Source organism: Astatotilapia calliptera, chromosome 8 (genome assembly GCF_964374335.1).
Source record: "Astatotilapia calliptera chromosome 8, fAstCal68.1, whole genome shotgun sequence".
Taxonomy (NCBI): Eukaryota; Metazoa; Chordata; class Actinopteri; order Cichliformes; family Cichlidae; genus Astatotilapia; species Astatotilapia calliptera.
The window spans coordinates 6,616,539-6,631,587 of NC_137429.1; the positions used below are offsets into that span (position 1 = coordinate 6,616,539).

Consider the following 15,049-nt stretch of genomic DNA (forward strand, 5'->3'; position numbering starts at 1 on the left):
AGGAAATCTACAGCTGAATAGATTAATCAAGGTGTTGCAATAATAGTCCAGTGAAAAAATGTTTTCACAGGACCGTGTTTGCCTTTGGTATTGGCCAGCTCGTTTTATATTGAAACATAAAGGAACTGTAAAAGAAAATACAGAAATACGAAATAACAGAAAAGAAAATATTCTATAACTTGTATCTATGTATCTAGTGCATTAAATTGGATTTTTTAATTATTCAGTAGTTAGTTTTTTTTCCATTTTGGCACCTTTGGTCCTTGATTTTACACTTGTGTCATTCCCACAGTGACACTTGATTTATTCAGTGTATATTTCAAGGTTGCAAATCACCAAAGGCCCTGGTATAAAACACACAGGCACTTTCATATTCCCACATTGAACCACTAACCCTTTAAATCATAAACCTGAAATTTATATGGGTTTGCAGTGACTGTGATAAAGTGCGACACTTCAGCAATCAATACGTCCTGCAGCAGCCCACGACACAGCGCAATGCAGACTTTCTTCACTTCTGAGAGCTGCTGATTCTACTCGTAACCCCACACCAGTGCAACCGAGGCAGGGTAGTTGACTTTACCCATGAAATATTCATAGGAAGATGTTTTAAAAACACTTTGCATTTATTTAAAGTCACCCACTCTAAATAATGCATTGTGTGGTGTGACATTGGAGAAGGCCATGGTTGGACAATGAAGGGTAATTAACAGGCAAGTGTGCTAAAACCTTTAGTACTCTTCTCTTCCATACGTGGTATTTGAACTTAATTATCATTATTCAAAAGGCAGGCTCACAGGAGGATAAAAGGGAACAAACAAACTCTGAAACTCAGTCAAACAGCAAGGAAAGAGGGGTACACAGCTTGCTGCTTAACCAAAGAGTGCAGAATTAAACTACATTTTTCCTAATGTGCATAACTGAGCTTTGTCACGCTTGTAGTCATTTATAAATCAGACATATGGAACAAATCGTTAGCAAGTTGTTAAGGCAGTCGCTGCTGTAGCCGAGAGACGAAACTAAACGAACACATATGTCTGTAGTCAGTGATCACTGCCATTTGGAAATAGGACGGCTGATATTTGCTGCTCAACAATTATCTGAAGTTAACTAAACTCCAGTCTCTTAGCACACAACGCCCCCTGGTGACCACAGATAGAAAACGCAATCACAATCTGCATTAGAAGTTGTTGGAGGGGGTTTATTATAAAAAGCAACAAATCATTGTTGTACAAAAAGTCAGTAGAGAACACACTGTGGTAATGTGCAGGGGTTTGTATTATGCCTCTAAGCAGACAGTGATAGTGTTACCATCCCTATTTAATCAGTAGTTCCTGGCGTCACATTATTATTTCAATAGGTTAAACAACACTTAACAAATTCAGTCTTACTACATTGAACAGAAAAGCTTTGAAGACTAGTTTAACACTTTGCTGTCATTATTTCACATTCTGTCTGTAACATGCTTCATTCCACGATGAAACACGTTTTCACTACCTGGCATATTCTGGATTCAGGGATGTTAATTCATACATTTCATATGCATGTTCATATTTATGTACTTGTATTTAGCTTAGCTGAACCTCCTGTTATTGACATACAACTGTCGAACATTATCTTTCATACAAAGAGTCTGGTTGAGGTTTAACATTCAAATCCCTGATCAACAGAGAGAATACTCTGAATGAAAGTTCACTTCTGAATGGCTCCGTTTCCATTTGCAGGACTTTTAACAGTTCGTGGAGTCTTTGTGTTTCCTTTCACTTTCTCTACCTTGTCTTTTTTAACCTCCTCCTTCTTTGACGCTGCTGCAGTGGCCTCGTCCTCCTCCTCGTTTTCCGGCTTAGTGTTGACCTTCCTCAGCTTGTGTTTTCCTTTGATGGGAGTGGAAAAAGTCAGCGAAGACTTGATGAAGTCCAGAGGGAAGATGCCCACGTCTCCATCAAAGCGGTTCTTGGTCACTTGCAGGGATCTGCGGCCAGGACACGTCACCAGCTTCTTTTCCTGCAGTATGAGGACGTTGTCGGCCTCTTGGCTGGCCTGGAAGGAGTTAAAAGTCAAGACGTGTCTTACTTAAATTGGAAAACTGCAGATTTGAGAAGAGAGCAAGCGTATATGCATTTTATTGAAACAGCAAGTCAAGAGATGTGCTTATTTATTAAAATGTTTTTAATGTTTTTTAAGAATCAAAATAGAATGATACCCATGCTATTTTGATGAGTATGAACAAAATTATTATTACTCTCACAATAACAACCTATCGATGCTGTGATTCTATTTTGGCGCTTTTAGTTCTCCTATTAAAATATTTTAATTTGCGAATGCCAGATAGGGGAAATACCCACAAATAGGGTACATTTTTGCTGACCAGGTCACTGGTGACTGTGACAATGTTAAGAGGATAATTAAACATTGTACATTAAATGTACAGTATCTGTCTGCCAACAATTTGTCATTTTCAACTGTTCCTTCAGTATTTTCTACCAGACTGAACTGAAACTCTCACTGCCTTACCTTAGCAGAACCAAAGATTGATGCCGTTTGCAGTTCTCGGTCATCCTCCTCTTTCCTCGGATGAATGATCAGGGTGACATGACAGGAGCTGTTAGTGGCAAACTTCCTGAAAACCCCGATAATGTGGTCCTGGACTGCAAACCTGAGGTACATGAGAACATTGTATTTCCATACAGCATTAACACACCAATAACAGCACTAACATGACATCATCACACACCAGATAAACAACATTTTTTTTATCTTACTTGTCTACTGAAAGGTTTTCTTGTCCCATCATGAACTGTAGATTATCAATGACAACATGGTTGATATCATAGAGGTAGACAGCATGTTGCATTGTGTCCACCACTGTCCTGCAGGCAAAATTGGACAGGAGTCAGAGGGTCTTAGACCATGTCCACACTAATATGTTTTTGTTTGAAAACGTATCTTTTTCTCTCCGTTTTGGCCTTCTGTCCACACTGAGACTGCGTTTTTGGTCAAGGAAAACAGAGCTTTTTGAAAATGCTCGCCAAAGCGGAAAGGCAGTGTAGACTGCATAAACAGAGACTTTCGGAAACGATGACGCATTTTAGTCATATGATGCAGTCATGTAACCAATTAAACTAAGATAGCAGAGGGCATTATACAGCAGTTATTTTGTTTGCTCTCAATTTTGACAGCCCTATTAAAGATTAATATCAGTTTGTACATGCTCCAGATAGCTTTTCTTCAAATTCTTTAATTCTCACTCGCTTTTGCAACTTTGTACTTTTGTGTTACTTGCAGCAACAACTCCACTTCATTGTTAGTCCATTTAAAAAACTCATTTACTCATTTAACATTTACTGACTGAGCAACCACACTCCAACAAGAAGTGATCAAACTATCAAGATTATGTTAAAAAACAAAGCAAACCTCTTCAATAAAAGAACTTAATGGATCCCTGAAGTACTAATAAGACTTACTTGATGTTCTGCTGCCCATGGAAAGTCATGAAGTAAAGCGACAGCTCTTCAAACTTGTCTGCCCAGAAATCATACTGTTCCAGGTTCTCCTCCAGCCTCTGCATGGCGAACTGTGTCAACATGATCTTGGCTAGACGAACATTGTTGATCTCAAAGCTGCCCCACAAAGTGTTGACACCCTGCATGCAAAGGTCCAGGGCCAACTCACTGATAAAGGTGGTTTTCCCACTTCCAGTAGGACCTGGTAAAGAAACATCATGATTGCGTACTGGGTTAATAAAGCTAGTACTTGTACTTTATATTTAAACTGGTAAACTAAAAAGCCATCATACTTCCAGACACTTTAATGAAAAGTAAAAACTTGGCCAGCTGTGAGTGTTTTACATCCTCTTCCTTTAAAGAAAGTATGCGGTTTGATTTTTTTTTTTTATCAAATATTGTGGCTGAATTTAAGTCAGCCTATCTCGGGTTCAAGGTCCTTGAGCAGTGCTGCATGACTTCCACAGCTTTTTAGCATTAATTCAGCTAGGTAATGCAGTGGGTCAGTGTTATAACAGTGATGATTCAATTTAAATGGCACACAGTGGGACACCAGGAAGTGGATTTGTTATTCACATGTTTGAAGTTCCATGATGAAATTGCAGATATAAAGAAGCATGTTGGGACTTTCACTGACTGATCCAAAAATAGCCACAATGCTGCAGAAGTCAGAAAAGGGAAAAACAGGAGCAGTTTTGAAAGTGCTGCAGCACTGACAAATGAGACCATCTTGAAGAAGATATCATCCAAACTTCAATCAGGTATGGTTTTTGTTTTGTTGTTGAGTTGTGAAACTCGATCACAACTCAGGGCAGAACAATAAAAGACTGAATTTAAATCTGCTTGCTTACAAATTGGCTTTGATATTTGGCTACCTAGAAGTGGTGGAAGAAAGATCCATTATCCACAGAGATATTGATTATATGATGCTATGAGTTTTGTTTGTATCACTTTTAAAAAGGGAAGAAATGACTTAATTTTGGTTATGATTTCTTGGGATTTTAAAAAAAACAACTAATTAGTTCCTGAGTCTTAAAACATCATTATTAGTAACACAGTACCTGTAAAAACAGTCAGCTCTCCCTTGCGGTGTCCCTTCAAAATCCTGTTGAGCTCAGGAAACCTCGTCCACTTCACTCCAGCCACCTGATCTGTGTTGACGAGCTCCCCATAAACATCCTCTCTGAGCTGCTTGAAGGACACTATGGACTTATGGGCCGCTGGGATCGAGGCTTTAATGATGTTGCTTAAGTTTTTACCTCGGGCCAGAGCCTCCACCGCACACGGCCGGTACTCACCGGGCCGCACAAGGGAGCAACGCCTGATGCCCAGCTTGCGAGAAAAGCTCTTTGACGCCTCCCAGGAGCGAATGTCTCCCCCCAGCCACAGAGTCACCCGCTTGAACTGCTCCAGGTAGGGCAGCAGGATTGGAGGAAGGCAGCTGACCCCGCGAGGAAGAGCAACACTCGGGAGTCCTGTTGCCTGACTCACAGCCATCGTGTCAAACTCGTGACCCGTCACCACCACCTCCGAGTCCAGACGTCCCACAAGAGGGAGGCCAAACAAGTTGTAATAGGAGTTAGACTTTGGGACTGTAGCTTCATTATATGTGACTTTGTCAGTTTCTGTTCTTTGAGCTGACAGGAGCTTGACCCCTTTTAAAGAGGAATCAGGTCCACCAAACCAGGGGAAAACCAGGCTTTTGGTTGGCTTGAATAATCTCACTCCAAACTTCTTGAGGGTTGCATTGGAGATCTTTGTGATCTGAAACAAAGCATTGACATTACTGTGCCAGATGACACTGTAGAGGAAAAGGTAAGGTCTTGTACATACACCACCATATTTAACAAAATAAATATATATGTTTAAAGTGACTTTACATTCAGGTACTAGCAGTCTCAGAGGATGAGAATGGTTGTGTATGTGCACATATCCCGGGCGTGTCCTCAGAGCGTGTTCTGGGGAGCTTGCAGGAGTGCTGACAGACATATTCAACCTGTCCTTGGCCCACGCTGTGGTACCGGCCTGCTTCAAATCCACCTCCATCGTCCCGATACCCAAAAACTCCAACCCATCTTGCCTCAATGACTACCGCCCAGTAGCACTCACCCCCATCATCACTAAGTGCTTAGAGCGACTGGTCCTAGCACACTTCAAATCCTGTCTCCCCCCCACCCTGGACCCCCACCAATTCGCATACCGCCAGAACAGGAGCACAGAGGATGCAGTCTCCATCGCACTGCACTCTGTCCTCTCACACCTGGACAACAACAACACATACGCCAGAATGCTGTTTATAGACTTCAGTTCAGCATTCAATACAATCCACCCCTCACAACTCATCAGGAAACTGACAGACCTGGGCATCAGTTCCCTCATCTGCAAATGGTTACTGGACTTCCTGACCAACCGCCCCCAACATGTCCGGCTGGATAACCGCTGCTCATCTACCATCACAATGAACACCGGTGTACCACAAGGCTGTGTGATGAGCCCTTTCCTCTACTCCCTCTTCACCCACGACTGCAGACCTGCTGATGGTTCCAACACCATCATTAAGTTTGCAGATGACACCACGGTGATTGGCCTCATCAGTGACAACGATGAGGCCGCCTACAGGGAGGAGGTGGATCGTCTGGCTGAGTGGTGCGACACAAACAACCTGCTGCTTAACACCGAGAAGACCAAGGAGCTCATCGTGGACTACAGGAGGAATGCTGACCCACATCCACCCATCCACATTAAGGGGACGGCTGTGGAGCGTGTGAGCAGCTTCAAGTTCCTGGGAGTCCACATCTCCGAGGATCTCACCTGGACGACCAACTGCTCCAAGCTGGTCAAGAAGGCTCACCAGCACCTCTTCTTCTTGAAGACTCTGAGGAAGAACCACCTGTCCTCAGACATCCTGGTGAACTTCTATCGTTGCACCATCGAGAGCATCCTGACCAACTGTATAACAGTCTGGTACGGGAACTGCTCTGCCTCGGACCGGAAGGCGTTGCAGAGGGTCGTGAAAACTGCCCAGCGCATCGCCGGAGCACCACTTCCTGCCATAAAAGACATCTACAAGAAGCGGTGTCTGAAAAGGGCTGGGAAAATCATCAGAGACCCCAGTCACCCATCACATGGACTCTGCACCCTCCTGCCCTCTGGGAGGCGCCACAGGAGCCTCCGGACTAAGACCACCAGGTACCGGAACAGCTTCTTCCCCACAGCTGTCAGACTCCTGAACTCTGCCTCCTGACATCTGACCCACATTAAAACATGGACTGAACATACACACACCCACAATGGACAACTGTACCCTCAAACACACAATAATAACACGGACTGAACCACCACTCACAACCACCAGCACTTTATATAGCCTCTGTAGAATTATCCACATATCTCACTTATCTTAACTGCACTACTGTATAGCTCTGTGTAAATAATCATTCTGTACATACGATAATCTTTAATCCTACAACTGTTTACAACTTGCACAGTTCCCATTTCTGTATAACTGTATATCTCAGATTCTGTAAAGTTATTTATTTCATATTCTGTGTAGTTTTTCATATTTATATCCTGTTCATAGCCTGTACATAGCTTGTACTCACTACAGCCTGTACATACCTATAGTTATAGAATATTCACAACATACTTCATACCGTGTACATCATAACATTCCATAATAGACCCATTTCTGTAATATATTTACATATCTATATTATTGCTAATATTTATTGTAATATATCTATATCACTAAAGCACTTCTGGATGGATGCAAACTGCATTTCGTTGCCCTGTACCTGTGCATGTGCAATGACAATAAAGTTGAATTCTATTCTATTCTATATGTTTGTCACAGAGCTGAGGATGTGTGTGTGTGTTAGTTGTTGCCGATCTTTGTAATCAGTGCAGGGAGATGTGTGGTGAGGGCAACAGCTCTGGGGAAGCTGTTCATGAGCTGCTCGTGTCATCTTTTGAATTAAGAATCACAAATTACACAGAATAATACCTGGAAAATGGTTTTAATCAGCTGAGCTTCATCCTCTGGGAGGTCAGTGAGTGGCACAGAGGTGGACCAGATCCTCTGCACCTCTCTCAGCTCCCTCTCTCTCTCCTCCTGCTCCTCCACACTCTCCGGATACCCCAGAAGCACATTAGGGTTAAGGGACTCTTCCCCGTCCTTCTGCATCACCTCCAAACAGTCCTGGAGGTCCTCCCAGCTCCCCTCCACCAGCGTGTCCTTGCACAGAAACTGTCCCGTGGTTTTGTCAATGAACAGGGAGAAGACCTCCTTCCTGGTTGACAAATCCACAAAGATGCTGGGAATGTGGAGGCAGCTGTAACCATCGTGGAAGGGAATATCTTTGGAGCGTAGATACTGTTTGATGTCTGTGACTGTGACTGGGGTCACAGGGAACTCTAAAGTAGATTTGGTGTCTTTTTTATAACCTCTGGTCCCAGTGTGTGTCAGGAAGTAGCCTGTACCCCAAGGTATTGGAAATGGCCTGTGAAGCAGCCTCTTTGCTAGAGGTCTCAAAAATGGAGATGTAAGACATCCTTGGAGGAGAAACCTTGGAGCTCCCACCTGCAAGAGACAGGTGGAGCTCCTCAGCAGCAAGCCTTTCCACATTGGTTATGTGGTCAGCACGTTGAACCTGCAAAAAGACACCAAGACATGAGGAAACCAGCAGCCTAATATAGGAAAAGCACAGCAAAGTTTTGGGGTGACCTAGACAGTCAAATTAAGGAGAGGCAGAAAACCGTTATTTTCTTGTCAAACGGAGACGTACCGAACATGAAAATTATCATGGAGGCGTATGAAAGCATCACTCAAAAGTTAGTGGCGTTTAATAAAACATGAGGCTGAAAAAGAACAACTTACAGTCTCTGATATCTGTCCTCCTCTCCTCCCATGCTCCACTCTAACCCGGGCTTTTCGGTGCGTTTCCAAAACAAGTCCGTGTGAACAATACGGAAGACTAGATATTCGGAAAGCTAGACTAACACATATTTACCTTTTAAATTATACTTAACGTGATCATTTTTATAGTAGAAAATAAATGTAATGGTTGGACGTTTAATTTGTCAACGAAAAAAGTCTTCTTCTAGAAGGTATCTTTTTTTGTTAACCGTTATGTCAGCTATGCGTTTCACTCCGGAACTTGCTACTGACGGACAGCGCTGTGTACATGCCCGTCAGGTTGTCCTCTGAGAGCCTTGTTACCGTTTAGTGTGTTTGACTGTGTTATTTTTGTGCAGCAGTAGAAAAAGAGCAGATTAACGATGACTTCCAGAGGGACACCGAGTCGTTTTTTGAGAAGTGTCCTTCAAAATGGCGTCGGTCGGTACGTTTGCCAGCTAAAACGCATCTCCATCGTCTTCTCCAAAAAGGCTCAGAGTTCGCTGGGAGCCAGGTAAAAGAAGTCTTTGATAGTTTATGTAGACAGTTCCTCTAAGTCACGGCCTTGAAAAAATCTAAGAGATTACTTGGTTTCCTGATTAGCACACGGTTTATTGATTTAGATCTTGTAATTATTCTTAAATTAGATCCCAGTCTATTATGTTGACGTTAGTCTTGTACCTCATTATTTTCATTAATCAGCCGTCTTTCCCGGTGGAGGAATCCAAAAGATGCTGTAAGCCAACAGCAGGTTAAAAATCTATTTGTCATAACGTCATAGCATACAATATGCTCATCTGCCGCTTCATTAGGAACACCCTTTCAACTACTCGTTAATGCAAATATCTCGTGAACAAATCACAATGGCAGCAACCGAACACATGTAGACATGGCCAAAGACCAGATGAAGTCCAAACGAGCATCAGAATTTTGAAGAAAGTTAAAGATGTAGACGAGCATCTGTGAACGCACAGCACGTTAAACCTTTGAGCAGATGGGCTACAGCAGCAGAAGACACCTGATGTCACTCCTTTCAGCTGAGAACAGGAAACTGAACCTACACCAAAGCTGGACAATAGAAAATTGGAAATGATGCAACATTCGAATGGAAGGGTCAGAATTTGGTGTAAACTACATGAAATCATGAATTGTAGCTCAGGAGGCAGAGCAGGTCACCAACTGATCAGAAAGTTGGTGTTTTGATGTCCGGCTCCTCCGGTCTACATAGCGAAGTATCCTTGGGCAAGATAATGAACCCCAAGTCGCCTTCTGATGTCATGTCACAGAGCTGAAATCCTCTCAATATGATTTCATTAACATGACAGTGAATTTATTGTACTCACATGGTCTCCGCAGTCACTGCATCTCAATCTAATAGAGCATCTTTAGTAGCAGGAGCAGTAGGTTTGCAACAAGGATGTACAACAAACAGATCTGCAGCAACTATGTGATGCTGTCATGTAAATATGCACCAAAATCTCTGAGGAATGTTTCCAGCACCTTGTTGAATCTATGCCACAAAGAATAATACCAGTTCTGAGGGCAAAAAGCGGTCAAACCCAGTACTGACAAGGTGTAACTGATAGAGTATTTTAGAAATGGCCCAAAAATGTGCAGTTAAGCAGGATTTTTGCAGTTCCTATTATAGCATGTAGGCTCAAATGCACTACCTGCTTCTGTAACACACAATCAGAAAGCCAGATGATCATCACATTCCTGTGATATGGATTCAGGGATCATAGTAGAAGAATCTTTTAGCACTGGCAGTAGATGTTGACAGACATCACCAACAGCCCTTTATTGTTCAAACGCCACATCATGATGCTAGCAGCAGTTACATTTGCAGACTCTCAGCAGAATTTTTCACTGCTCAGAATAGTTTCTGACTTCATGACTGAATGTTCTGTGACTTCAGTAGCCTAAAGATAAAAATAATGTTTCTGTTGATTCATTTTAAGCTGTTTATCTGCTTGCTAACACACAAAATTGGCCAAATACTTTACATTTGCATTATAATAGTGAAAGGGTCCAGCTTCACATTAACCAATTAAAACATCCTGTGCTCTTCTAAAATTGTATTTTAAAGAAAATGTTTTTTTAAAAATTCATATCTGAAAATTGCAGGGTGATGTCTGTCATCTGGAAAGATTTTTTTTCCCCCAAGTTTGTTTTATTATCAGTTATTTAACTGTTCATGCATTTCTTTTTCTTTTTGAAATGAAAAGTAGCACAAAGCATAAAATTAAATTATATGATTGTCATTTAATTTTCCATTTTATACAGCTACGCTCAGACTGTGTGGTTTAAACAAAAGTATAATAATTTATTAACCAGTAATGAAAATAATTGGCAGGTATGGCTCAAAAAAAAAACAAAAAAAACTCTGTCACCCTTACCAAACTGTAATACCGGTTAACCTGCTTTTTCAGGGATTTCATCGAGGAGGGAGTTGTGGATTATGCCAACAAGAACCCTGGAACTGTCGTCTATGTGTCTCCGCAGCCCTGCAGAGTACCAAAAATAGTTGCAGAATACTGTAAGTGCCCACAGCTCTGTTCGAATCAGACCTGAATAAATTTACTGAAACAATGGTGAAGCAGAGTGACAGTGAGATTTCTGAATATATATCATTTGTTGATGTAGATATAAAGCAAAGAGAGAAGGAGTTAAGATTACAAGCTTCTGTTAAGGAGTTTAAAGGTAATGAAATTATAATAGAGAGCAACTGAATGTTTATTAGAACATTTATTATATTCCACTCACTAGACTCTGAACTGAGTAATCGATAATGTATACTGAATAAAAAGATGAGTACCAAAATGAATGGTAATCACGTAGGAATATAGTCATGACTCTCTAGAGATGGTAAGCTTTCAAATGCTTCCAAACTAACCATCACAGATGTGCCTGACTAAAATAAGATGAGATAAGACTTAACTGATTCCATCCAAAGTGTTCTGGATGTGGTGTTTAGAGCTGCCCACCAATAGGTTGACAATTGAAACCAGCAACTTGTTGATGTTATAGGTGACCGAGTTGATCATACAGACAGTTGGTCTTACAGGTGCACCCTGTTTATGTATCGTCTGTAAACCATACAGACTTGGTTTAGATTCTCCTGGGTATAGCCTGTGGTATGAGGTTTGCTCAATAACGATGTCTTGCTCTAACTGTTTGAGACAGTCTATCACCCTCTTCCTGTAACAACTACCTGGTTCTCATTTCAGGGGCTCATAAGTATTTTTGTCACTGTGCAGCAACACAATTTTCTCATGTTAGTCTTTCTGGTTTAGCAAAAGCGTGCACCTACCCTTGTCTGCCGGAAGGATGATAATGTTGTTATTACTAAGCGATGTGAGTGCCTTCCTCTCCCCCATGTTGATGTTGGATGCTGAGGACATTTTCGTCCCCAGTTGCTCTGCTTCCACATCTGCAAAGTTGATGTTTTGAATTGCTGTTTCTGTAGCTGTGATCAATTCGACTATCGGAATTTGCCTCGGCTTTAAATTTAACCCTGCAAGGATGTTTTTTACTGTTTGGGTGAGTTTTCTGTCAGGCAAATTTTTCCCCCGCTTTCCACATCCTCGGTATGGCATCCTTCTGTCTTCAGGCTGTTGAGGAAACTCCATATTTGGCTATGCAGATGTACTGTTCATAAGATTGGGGAAACCTGCAGTCAGCTGAGACTGAAGAAGTCACGTGGATGGGGATGAAACGTTTTCCCCACTGAAAATGCTACTTCCAGAAAAAAAAGAATCATCTTTTCAGGATTTCCTTACCTGTATGATTGAGCATGCATCAAGGCATATTTTCTAACATTTCTTTCATATTATCTGAAAACTCCTTGAACCAGATTCTTCATATTTTTAGGGTAAATATCTGGTACTGTGGCTTTATCAGTAAGGACATTTATAGAATGATGGATGCTTGAAATCTCTAAAATATTTGGATCCTGGATCTCTGACAGCAAATTTGGAAGTATTGTAGAAATGAGAATTTTGCAGATAGGGAACTGATATTTTATTTCCAGCTTCTCATATAGAAGGCATGTAATAGTCTTTAACCCTGTCACGCCAATTGTATCATATTTGATGAATTAATATTTTAGAATTCTTCATCAGCAAATATGAAACAAATTAAAAGTCACATATGCAAATTAATATTTCATTTAATTTTTAAACATTTTGTCAGAAGTTTTAATGAATACTCCATTTTCAAAAAGCTTGAGTATGGATAAGGTAGATTTTTCATCCAACTTCACTGTTATAATACCCAGCTATGAAACCATGTGCCAAATCCAAATGAACATTTTTAGAAACAGACAGTTTGTGTTAATGTTATATCCAAAATCTGTTGTTCTGTCTCATTTTTACTTACTTAATAAGAAGCACGAAAAGTAAACTGCCATAAAGCAGTCTTAGATACTGTAGGGGGCAGTATAACATAGGTAGAAGGTATTGTTGTTAATGTTAATGTTGTAGGTGTCCTCTTAAAAGTCGCATATATTTTCCTTTTTTGCAGTAAATGGCAACGTGAGGGAAGAAACCATCACGAGCAAAACGTCTCAGCAGATATCCGAGCTTTTGACTAAGCTGACCAATCAGTCCGGTCTGGAAATCATCCGCATCCGCAAACCCTTCCACACAGACAGTCCCAGCATCCAGGGCCTGTGGCACCCTTTCACCAACCGGCCCCCGTCTATTGGCCCCTTAAGGCCACAGAAACCAGATTCTCAATAAGGACTAACGAAAGAAAATGTTGAACTTCCATTTGTATTTTTTGCAATTTAAATTAAATCACTGGTGAATAACAGTTTCTGCATCGGCTTCCTTTTGATTTGTTTTCCTGGATAATACCACACTGTTGTTTAATTTTTTTTTTTAACCATCTCCTTCTGTTTGCAGCAGAGCCCACTTGAAGGAAAAATGCTCACAGTTCCAGCTCTAAATGCCACATTTGAATAGACTTTAAATGGATCCACCAGAGCTTTGTCAGCGGGCATACTAAAGAGCAGATAACTGTTTTTAAATCTCAAGGTTATTTAAAGATTTGTGTAATAAGTGCCGCAGATGGAACTTTGAAATAAAAAAACCCAACAACTTTCAGATGTTGATGTTTAAATACAGATTTTCTTTAGAGGTGGGTTTCAGCACACCGAGAGAAGAAGAAGTAGCACAGCCGTTGTGCTGTCTGCATCGCTCAGTGTAAAAACTTAAGAAGAATTACATGTTTTTTAAGTTGTACTCCAGGGTGAATGTAAATGTTTTCACGGCTTAATACTGACAAGATTTGAAGGTGTCCTTAAATATCCCACAGCTTAAATGAACATGACAGATGGTTGTGTGATTGCCTGAGGGACAGCCTTTAACCTTCAGTGTGAGCTGTCCTCTGTAACAGGAACAGAAAATTTAACACTCGTCCAGCGGGTGATTTGTTCAAATTCAACAAGGCGTTGAATTTTGGCACAACTACTGGTTGCTTTCTTTGCAGTTCTTCTACTGAATTCATCATTTTTGACTGCAAAAGGCATTCAGGGTTCACCCCCCAGTGTTGCTCTCCAAAAAACAAATACAACCAAGTGGAAACCATCGGACGAATACAAATAAGTCTTCGCATGAAGCCAACGTGAAGAGTGCAGCAGGCGAATGGTATACTTTATAACCCCGGCCACGGGAAATGGTTAGGCAATGTGACTGTTTATGTGGAGCGGGAGAGTGACATGACTGCAAAGGATGCTGATGAGATGCAGGAAGATGTTGCTGTTCATTTCGCTCACTTTCTCCCACGTATCTTTTCTAATTAGCATTCCAGTGTTAAATTAGACTCAGACACGGAGGCTGCACTTGGAATAAAAGTGTCTAACTTTAAACCTCCAAACTTTTCATCAGTAAATTTCAGATTTAAAAAGGGGCATTGCCTGTTTCGTAGAATAAAGTCTTCATTTTTATCCAAAACAGATAAATGTATTCCGCCATTCCCATGTTAAAGTCTGCAACAGCCAGTTTTAAGATTCCAAACCCCTTTATCAACCCATCCAAGCTTTTAATCATCACATGAGTATAAGATGAAGCATTTCTTTCTTTGTGTTTCCACTGATCTCTGGTCAGTTAGCTTGATGAGGTTGAGTCTCCAACCTCATTTCCAGCATCTGAAAGCCACTGCTATATTTGTGTGTGTGTGTAAGTAATTTTGGCACTTACAGTCCTCCATACTATTCTCATTTCCTGTATTTTTAATTTATCTCCGACACCAATTACAGATATCGCAGCTGCTGTTCTCTCATCACGCCCGCCATCCCTGATGGGAAATGGCACAGCTTGACCTGCGCAAGGACACTAAATAAAGTTGTTGTTGCTTAGTTACAGCTGTGAATGCTGCTCTAAAAATGGTAATTTTTACCCCCCTCCTCTGTACCCTGAGTCTATGTTATACCTCTGGCTCATATAAATGACTATGGGGTGGAGTGGGGTTCATTCCCTGTGGAGGACAGTGGCCTTGCTACTCGCCACAAGCTAAAAACAACCAGGTATCTTGAGAGAAGAACCGAGTGAGAACATATTTTGCATGTTGTTTCATGACTTCCTCTCAGGGCTGTTGACAATGAACCTTTTTTCCCCCAAGCTAAAGGTCATCCAAACACTTTTTTAAGCTA

The 15,049-nt window shown here is 41.3% G+C and overlaps 2 protein-coding genes across 2 annotated transcripts; one reads left to right on the forward strand and one right to left on the reverse strand.

The window, feature by feature from the left end:
* Positions 1-1,180: 1,180 nt before the first annotated feature.
* Positions 1,181-8,515, reverse strand: twnk (twinkle mtDNA helicase). Its single transcript, XM_026178182.2, has 7 exons — positions 8,380-8,515; positions 7,507-8,152; positions 4,565-5,267; positions 3,465-3,705; positions 2,763-2,870; positions 2,515-2,656; positions 1,181-2,040 (listed from the first exon to the last, which is right to left on the reverse strand). Exons 2-7 carry the CDS (start codon positions 8,125-8,127, stop codon positions 1,693-1,695), a joined length of 2,163 nt encoding a protein of 720 aa, XP_026033967.2. The 5' UTR covers positions 8,128-8,152; positions 8,380-8,515; the 3' UTR covers positions 1,181-1,692.
* Positions 8,516-8,626: 111 nt separating this feature from the next.
* Positions 8,627-13,209, forward strand: mrpl43 (mitochondrial ribosomal protein L43). Its single transcript, XM_026178184.2, has 3 exons — positions 8,627-8,911; positions 10,827-10,933; positions 12,919-13,209. Exons 1-3 carry the CDS (start codon positions 8,781-8,783, stop codon positions 13,134-13,136), a joined length of 456 nt encoding a protein of 151 aa, XP_026033969.1. The 5' UTR covers positions 8,627-8,780; the 3' UTR covers positions 13,137-13,209.
* The last annotated feature ends 1,840 nt before the right edge of the window (positions 13,210-15,049 follow it).

Excerpts from the sequence above, each read along its gene's own strand:
- twnk (XM_026178182.2), bottom strand. The coding sequence starts at position 8,127 with ATGTGGAAAGGCTTGCTGCTGAGGAGCTCCACCTGTCTCTTGCAGGTG. Across the intron at positions 5,268-7,506 it reads TGATTAAAACCATTTTCCAG|ATCACAAAGATCTCCAATGC; the intron begins GTATTATTCTGT and ends GCTTTGTTTCAG. Across the intron at positions 2,041-2,514 it reads CAATCTTTGGTTCTGCTAAG|GCCAGCCAAGAGGCCGACAA; the intron begins GTAAGGCAGTGA and ends AACTCCTTCCAG.
- mrpl43 (XM_026178184.2), top strand. The coding sequence starts at position 8,781 with ATGACTTCCAGAGGGACACCGAGTCGTTTTTTGAGAAGTGTCCTTCAA. Across the intron at positions 8,912-10,826 it reads CAGAGTTCGCTGGGAGCCAG|GGATTTCATCGAGGAGGGAG; the intron begins GTAAAAGAAGTC and ends CTGCTTTTTCAG. Across the intron at positions 10,934-12,918 it reads AAAAATAGTTGCAGAATACT|TAAATGGCAACGTGAGGGAA; the intron begins GTAAGTGCCCAC and ends CCTTTTTTGCAG.